Source organism: Momordica charantia (genome assembly GCF_013281855.1).
Source record: "Momordica charantia cultivar OHB3-1 chromosome 9 unlocalized genomic scaffold, Mcharantia_2.0 BLBB01000009.1, whole genome shotgun sequence".
Classification (NCBI taxonomy): domain Eukaryota; kingdom Viridiplantae; phylum Streptophyta; class Magnoliopsida; order Cucurbitales; family Cucurbitaceae; genus Momordica; species Momordica charantia.
Window position 1 is genome coordinate 9,034,951 of NW_028275167.1, and position 8,698 is coordinate 9,043,648.

At 36.9% G+C, this 8,698-nt stretch overlaps 1 protein-coding gene across 2 annotated transcripts; it reads right to left on the reverse strand.

Moving 5' to 3' along the window:
• Positions 1 to 3,461: 3,461 nt before the first annotated feature.
• ATSPO22 (Tetratricopeptide repeat (TPR)-like superfamily protein) lies at positions 3,462 to 8,698 on the reverse strand. 2 transcript variants are annotated; one of them, XM_022302169.2, is made up of 5 exons: positions 7,286 to 8,691; positions 6,416 to 6,605; positions 6,266 to 6,298; positions 5,265 to 5,888; positions 3,462 to 4,436 (listed from the first exon to the last, which is right to left on the reverse strand). In XM_022302169.2, the coding sequence occupies exons 1-5, from the start codon at positions 8,623 to 8,625 to the stop codon at positions 3,798 to 3,800; spliced, it is 2,826 nt and encodes a 941-aa protein (XP_022157861.2). In that variant the 5' UTR covers positions 8,626 to 8,691; the 3' UTR covers positions 3,462 to 3,797. The 2 variants fall into 2 exon arrangements, with proteins under 2 accessions (XP_022157861.2, XP_087974246.1); XM_088118120.1 differs by having other exon boundaries at positions 3,999 to 4,436; positions 5,270 to 5,888; positions 7,286 to 8,698.

Genomic DNA, 8,698 nt, shown 5'->3' on the forward strand with positions numbered 1-8,698 from the left:
CTTTTCCATTGATTTGAATGTTAGGGCTTCGATTTTCATCGCTGTTAAGGAGTTGAATGTTTTGTTTCTCCGTCGATTCTTTTTTCCGGTGTTTGGATGAATGAATACACGAATTATATTGGATCAATTTAAGTTTTGTTTCTCGCATATTTCATGTTTTGAAAAATAGGAAAACTGATTATTGTTTGTGTGTTCCTTGTTCTTGATTTTTGAGTATATTCTTATGTCAATTTTGAGGTCTTAGTCTCTGTGTGTGAGGATGTGAGATTTATTTGAAATATTTGTGGTGGGAGGTTGAAGAAGAAGGGCGAACTCGGGCGAAGTCAGATGAACCTCGAGCGAGGTTGAGCCCGAGGTAATTGAAAGACACTCAATCTCGAGCGATGTTTGGAAGAAATTTCAAACCTTACTCGAGGTTTTAGGCCTCTGAAAAGTTTCTTAGGCGTTGTCTCGCCCGAGGTTGAGACTGAGGACTTTTCCATATGCTTAGAAAGCTGCAGCGAGGATTAAAATTTGAAAGTCGCTCGAGAGTTTGTACTCTCTTGTTATTTTTCTCGGGTTCGACCTCGGCAAGGTTGAGCTCGAGGTATTCGGAAGAGGTTGAACCTCAAGGTTGAACATCTTTCAAATACCTCGGGCTGAACCTCGAGGTAACCTTGAGGTTGAGCCTCTTAAAATAACTCGGGCTTAACCTCGCCCGAGGTCGAACTTGAGAAAAATAACAGATGCTTAACAAGAGTGACGTTCCTTCTTCTTCTTCAACCTCCCACCACACAACTGAAATACTATCAACGTATCCTCCCACATACCTCAATTTCAACAAAACAATAATAAAGGGAAAATCAACAAATAACATGGAACGAAAAAAAAGTATAACCGGACAACGAAATCGATCGAAAAATACCTAAATAGATGCATTAACATTCATGTATTCGTTCATCTAAACATATGAAACAAGAATCGACGGACAAAAATGTCATTCAACTCCTCGACACACAAAAAACGAAACCCTAACCATTCAAATCGATGGAACAATGGAAAAATTAAAAGAAATGAAACTTACCTCGAAGATTAAATTAACTTCTTTCACTTTGTTTCAAAACAAATTTCCAAGAAAAAGGGGAGCGAAAATGGAGAGAAAGGGGAGTGAACAGTCTGATTTTTTGAATTAAAGGGTAGTATTGTAATTTCACTTCCTTTTAAATTTAATTAAATATTAAAGTGGGTCATTTGGGCACATTTTGAAGGGGTGAGTCATTTGAGAATTCTATAAACTTTTGAAAGTCATTTGAGTCAATTTCCCTCCCATAAGCAGGGGTGAGTCATTTGAGCATTCCACGAACCTTTAAATGTCATTTAAGTCAATTTTCCCTCATTCTCCCCCTGCTTTCTCTAACATTGTCCCTTATGAAATTTTGAGAACTTAATTTTTATAATCAAATTTTACAGATAAAATTTTTCTTATCAAATTTGAAAGTTTACTTTTTATCCTTAAAAGTTTGTGAGTACCATGGGAACATACTGGGGTAAATTAAAGATTAAAAAACACATTTGATTTGTAATAATTTAGTTCTAATCATGAAAATTCTCATCAAAATTAAGTGTTTATCGGTCTACATATATAAAAATTAACCAAAAAACTTCACAATGGAGATTAAATCATTACAAACTTTGAACTTCAAAGACTAAATTGTTACATTCTAAATTTCAGAAACTAAGTTGTTACCAATTTGAAAGTATAGGAACTAAATTGTTACTTTTGAAAGTTCAGGAATTAAATCGTTACTTCAACTGAAGTACAGGGACTAAAAGTGTTATTTAATCTAAATTAAATTACTTTTTTTTTTTGTATAAATCCAAGTAGGACATTCTATTTTTTAAATATTATTTATAATTTCTTTTAACTCTTCTATTTTGACTCATCTTTTTGAGAAATTGAGATTTATAACCCTCCAATAATTCATTTTAGATTTATGACCCCCTTTTGAAAAAAAAAAAACTAATTTGTGACCCCTTTATTATAATTTGTGACCATTTTCCACTTTTTATCTTTGTAAATTTATCAAAATATCCTTGTTTTTAAAGTAAAATTATCCATCAATCTCTCCCCTTAACCCTGAATTTCTTTTTTAATTTGAATCTAATATGAAAAAAAATCAACATTTTAATTTAAGAATCAATTACCAATTGGGAAAGGAGGATTTTTCAATCCTGGTCCGGTTTGTGCTATCCCGAACCGGGATCAGCACCAATTTTTTTTTTGTCTTCTCTCTCTTATTGGCCCTCTTATTGTTAATTAAATCTTGAGCATTTAATGCAATATTGGCTCGAGATTTATGAAATCTTGATATTTTTTTTGTAATTAAATTCAGACAAATCTTATGTAATTATATACATTCGATTTTCTATATTAAACAATTAAATATCTAATATTCCATTTAGTAATTTCAACTTTTTTTTTATCGATTTTTTCCATATTAAAATTCTAATTAACTATTTGAGTTAGATTGTTTTTTATTTGTAATTGATTTTTCAAGTTTAAAAGTTAGATTTTTTAAGCTTGTAATGAATTATCGTAAGAGATTTGTGGAATGAATAAAGGTTGAAAAGAAATTTGTTTTTTATAATGAGAAGGGAGAGATCGTCGATTTTGAAACACAAGGATACTATAGTAATTTTACATTTAAAAATTATGAAATAGATAAAAAAAAAAAAGAAGAGTGGGATCACAAATAATTTTTTTTTTTCAAAAGAGGGTTATAAATCCAAAATGAATTATTAGAGTCTCAACTTCCCCATCTTTCTCATATTTCCCCATCTTTCTTATAGGTTGAGTACATGATTTAAACGTGAACAACCTTATGTTATTTACAAATAAAATAGTTCTTAGGTAGGCGCTGTTAAAGTATTTATATAAAATAAATGTGAAAAGGAGAAATTTAAACAAATTTCAAGTCCAACCTTTAGTTTAATAGAAATTATGAAGATTGTGGATCCCATATTAATTTGAAGTGAACGAAAATAAACATTTTGTTAAAAAATACCTATTGAAAAGGAGGGATGTATCATTGAAGAGCCGATTCTTCAAAATCCAAAGCTTACATCATACTGTTTTAGCACTCTAATCACACTATTCTAAACCCGTACTTCTTGAACCTACACTACATACTAAAGTTTCTTCAAATCTAAATACTCATTTGATAGACATTCTCGTTTCTTGTTTTTGATTTTCCATTTCTAATTTTATTAACAAATCTAAGCATTTCACAGTTATTTATTTTCCTTATTTCTCCATTTTTAGAAATATTGAATACAACCAAAACAAGTTTTTTGTTTCTTGTTCCGATTTATAATTTGTTCCAAAACATAAATAAAAAAATATAGTTTTATCATTTTTGAATATACGGATATTAGGATCTTTATATTAGAAAGGAAGAAACATAAATAAAAATACGAGGGCGTCACCAAAACCATGTATCTTATTCATCCAACACTCCCTTGGAGGGTTTCATTGCACATTACTACTTATGGTCACAAATTTTCAATAATTTCCTACAACTTTACATCATTTCTTTTATTGGAAGAACTCTCCACCTTGCAACAAATAACTCAACATTCCATAACTCTTTTTATCCACAGCTTATATTTTCATCCCATTTCTTTGAACTATTGAACGAAGATTTGTCTTCCACCTATCTACTGTTTCAGCTATGCTTCTAATTCTCTTTTACTATGCCAATATTCATGTATCCAAAAGAAATCAAATAGCATAAATCCGATACTTACAATGTCAAGCATCATTCTGTGTGCATTGAGACCTTGTTCTGGAAGCCATTAACGAACTCCTCCATGCACGTCCTGTAATTCTCCATTCCTCCAACATGCCTCGCTATTTCCAGCCCCAAATCCATCCATTTCTTTGCCACGTCAGTCTGCCCCATCCTCACGGGCACACCTGCCCGGTTCCACGCTGTCATGGCAAGCCATTTCCCCTCTTCCAACGGATACTCCCCTTCCTTCAGCCCCACCATTATCCTATAACCTCGCCTGTACATTTCATACACTGAATCATCTGTTTCGCCTTTGTTAATGCTTGTCATGGCGATTAGCTTCCGGAAAACAAGAGCAATGTTATGAAAATCTGGCGATGGGGAAGAGAGGAGTGCTGATAGGCACTCGTTGAGTGCGAAATTGGCTGCTTCTAGATTCAATCGAGGGCCCTGCAAGGCGTAGAGCCCGATTTGAAGCAGATATTTGGGATTGCAGACCTTGGAGATGGCGAAGCTTTTCACTACGTGTTGTTGGGATACTGGATCGTTCAGCCTTCCATGGATGTCGTAGGCACTGACTGTGTAGATGAACAAGTTTTCTGCCTCTAGGCGCTGAATGTCTTCGTTGTTGTTCACTTGCTTCTCTGTGGAAATCAGCTTCATGATCTGCATGAACAAAAGTGGAAAGACTAAAAAACTCTCAACTGAGAGGTCCATTGGGTAACAGTTTTCTGTTTTTAAGCTTATGTCTACTCTTTACTCTTTTCTTTTTCATGTCTATGAGGATCTGAAGAAACTTATGTGCACCTCAACTAATATCACAGGACAACTACCTAGCGGTACGAATATATTACCCAAGATAGTGACCACCATGGATTTTTGTTTTTTGTTTTTTTTCATTCTTGCAAATATATTTGAATTTTTAGCAAAATAGAGTTTCTAAGATTCTTAGTTTTTAGCATCTAAGCTTTTAAAAATATTTTTGAAAAGTAGATAATAAAACAAAACAGAGAGTATAAATAGTGTTAAATAGAAGTTTATACCTTATAGACCAAAGATTCAAAACAGAACCATAAAATGGTGTCAAATGTGACCTAAGTTAGTTAAGTCAGTTTGAAATTCAGTTTTTGGAAATATAAAATTGAAAATCTCCATGAATAGAAGATTCTCAATCACAATGGGTAGAAAGACAAAACATAATATACATAAAAGCAACTGCAAGACATAATTTGAAAAAAAAAAAAAACTAGAAAGCTAATTGAACTTTGAGTATGTTTATTGGTAGATTCAATTTTCAAAAGTATAAAACTGAAAAATGGTTGATCATGTCAATTTTGTGAGTTGAGTCGGTTCAATAAGTTCTGGTCAGATGATTGATCTCAGTCAACAAAAACCAGTTTTTCAGCATTAAACTGACTTGACTGACCAATTTACACCCTAATTAACAATAATCAGTCAAACAAACAAACAAAAAAAGAATTGAATAGTCCTTACCTTACCAGCTCTACCTAACAATTCTTTGGCTTGTTTGACTCTGGCGTTTGTCAGTGTGACCTTTGTCTGTTCTTCAGAAGCTATCATAGCAGTTGCAGCCAGAGTTAGTGATCTGAAAACCAAGACATTGTTTTCTTCCGCTTGTTCTTCATCAGCCAAAGCAGAGTAAAAGTTGGAAGCCAACTGCAGAAATTCAGCGCATAATTCAAATTTCCTCTCCCTCCCCATTCTTGTTCCAAAGTTCCAACAAGTCACAGCAAACCAGTTTTGTTCCCGCCTTCCTACTTCCCCTTCTCCAAAGAAGCAACCAGACCCAAGTTCCATTGCCCTCTCACAAGCGCGTTTCATAGCTTTGAGGATTTCTAAATCATCGCTGGTTTCTTGGGTGAGGATGGTTACTAAGGTACGTAGTACTACAACTTCTCTTGCTGGCATAGGTTTTCCTGGAGAATAAAAACCTAATAGGCTCGAAAGAGAGGCAACTGCCACAGGAAAAGCTCGGCAAGCAACAGCTTCATGAGCAGAGAGTGAGAGAAAATCTGGCGTAAAATCAAGGCAGGACATCATGGATTGGATCTGATTGATGGCCGCCGTATTATCATTCTTTAGAAGAAAGATTTTGAACTGCATAGTGGCAAGTATCAAGTTCAATCAATCATCAGATAATCATTTTGTTTCTTGATTTACTGATTTTAAAAATTATACTTGATTGCTCATATTTTTTTATGTTTTCAATCTTCCATACAGAATTCTTAGCCCAATTCCAAAAATAAAAATAAATTTTTAAAAACTAATTTTTTCTAGTCTTCAAAGTTTGGCTGAAATTTTAAAAATATATTTTTAAAAATAGATAACAAACCATGAAACACAAAGTGGAAATAATATTTCTAAGCTTAATTTTAAAAAACAAAAACCAAATAACCTTAAGAGAAAAATCACGAAAGATAGACCTAATAATCTTATATGATACATGAGAGGTGTTATGGGGGGAGAGTGAGTACCTTCAGAAAAGCACAAGCTATGCTGGGTTCTAGCTGCAGAAAAGAAGATAGGATTTGAAGCACTATAAATATTATTTGAGGTGGTGAAAAATTTAAGACCCGGGTTCTTTGAAATTGACATTAAGTTTCAGCTTCCTTTGATGATCGTACCTTTTCAGCCTCATTGACATATTCTTGAGCTCGATCGAGCAGAGAAAGACCAAGATAACAAAGACATAAAACTCGAAAGCCTTTGGTCCGATGACTTCTATTTTCAATGTCATATGGAATGTAAAGCATTGATTTTTCAAACATCTCAGCACTGATCTCGTAACCTTTTGACCGAAAATGATCTGCGGCACTGCAAAAATAAGGTAGGGAATAACAAAATAAGTTCTACAAATGAGAAATACCAATAATTTATATCACCTAAACTTAAACTTATTTCGTCCTAGTTCAACTTTAGAATGGTAACGAGCGTCTCATCCACTTAAATATATTCGGGTTCACAACTTATTCAAATCCTTGAACTTTTAAATGTTCTATTTTAACCCTACCAGTTTAATCATCGTAGTTATTTCTTCCTTTCATCATTTTAACTAAAATTTGAATTCATTTTAGAACACAACTCAAGACCTATTAAATAAAAACAAACACAGCCTTAATATTTAATTTAAAAACTCAGCACACCAAGCACTAAAAATGATTTTCATGGTTTGAAAACTTAAAGACAAAAAAGTGAAATAAACATAAGAATTTGAAGGAGTAGAATAAAACTTAAATCTATCTTTAGAAATTAGAACATCTTTCGTGGCAGTCATAACTCAATTTGCTCTTCAACAAAATCAAGAACATATGTAAATTTCCCTATTGTCTTACTGTTCATTAAGGTTATCAACGCAGAAGCTACTAACCACATAATTTTCCATTACAACTAGAAAATTCCAACCCTCCCTTTAATCTTATCGACTAAACTATGCTCCACGACTCATGTGGATTGATAAGAAATTGATTAGAGGGAAGGAATGCGAGTATAGTCACCAATTCCAAAGCATAGTGTACATGGTTTTCCTTTGTTTTGCAGCAGCCTCCCCGCGAAATAGCGCCAGCACTCTGTCATCTGCCACCAGCTTGGCCGCAACTCTGGCCCTCACTTCCGAAACCTCGCCGCCATGGCCAACCATCTTATGAGCCACTCGCACCGCCGCCCCTGCACTGACATGGCAACGGCCCAGCAGCCCCATGAACACTCCCATGGCGGTCTCTGCTCCGGCCCCTCCCACCGCCTCGAAGTACGCCTCCACAGCCGAAACCCAAGCGCTCTCCGGAATCCCTTTGTTCTCGATCATCCCTCGCAGCTCCTTCTCGGCTTCTCCGTGCCTCCCCAGCCCTAACCAAGCCTTCATAGCTAGCACCGGCAAGCTTGGATGGTTATCCCAACAATCTCCGTCTCGCAAAAGCCTCACACACTTGATTACGCTCTCGAATTCTTCGATTTGTAAATGGACGGCTGAGATGAACCTCAGCGTCTTCGATCTTAGGGCTTTGAACTCAACCATCTCCTCCCTTGCTCTTGCCACACGCAGACCTTTCTCGAACAGATCCAGAGCTTCGTTCATCAGCTTCAGAGCCTCGCGGAACGCTTGTGTTTCCCCCTTCGACAGCTCGCTCTTCCCAAACGCCAAGTACTCGTCTCCGAGCAACTTGTAGTTCTCCGGCAAGCCGAACATCAAAGATTTCGCCCGACTCAGAAGCGCCGCCGCGAGATTCTTGTCAGAGACCTGCCAGGCCGTTCGAGATCTAGCGATGTTCAGATCCAGTAGCAGTTTCTTGGCGCCGGCATCGGCATCGGCCGCCGTGGTGAGATCGATCTTCGAGACTATATCCGAAGCCCTCTCGAAGCAACTGGAAGCGAGCTCGAAGTTTTTGAGACTGTGCCATATCGACCCGGTCCTGTAGTAGAAGGAAGTGGACTTGACGGCCGGGGAGGGGACTCCGGCGACATCGCCGGCGAGGTAGAGGAGATCCGACGCGACGTGGCGGAGATTCGCATGCTCGACAGACGACCGGCGGGCAGCGGAGGTGTTGGAGAGGTCGACGCAGGCATTCCAGAGGCGGTAACTGAGCTTCCAGATATGGAGTTTGGTGGAATTGGGGAAGGGGGCGAGTTGAGCGAGCTGAGTGAGGCTATGGCGGAGGTCGTCGGAGATGGCCGGCGAGAGAGGGCGGTCGGCGGAGGAGGAGAGGAGCTCGGCCTGCTGGATTGAGGACTCGATTTGGGAGAGAATGGGATTGAAGTTTTGATCGAATCGAAGATGTGATTGTGATTGTTGTTGTTGGGATTGAGATTGAGAAGGCGACGAGATTTCTGCGATTCTCATTTGGGATTTGGCGGGAGTTTGTGAAGAAATCGAGGGAACGAATTTTGAATAATGGAGAAATACTATTTCGTTT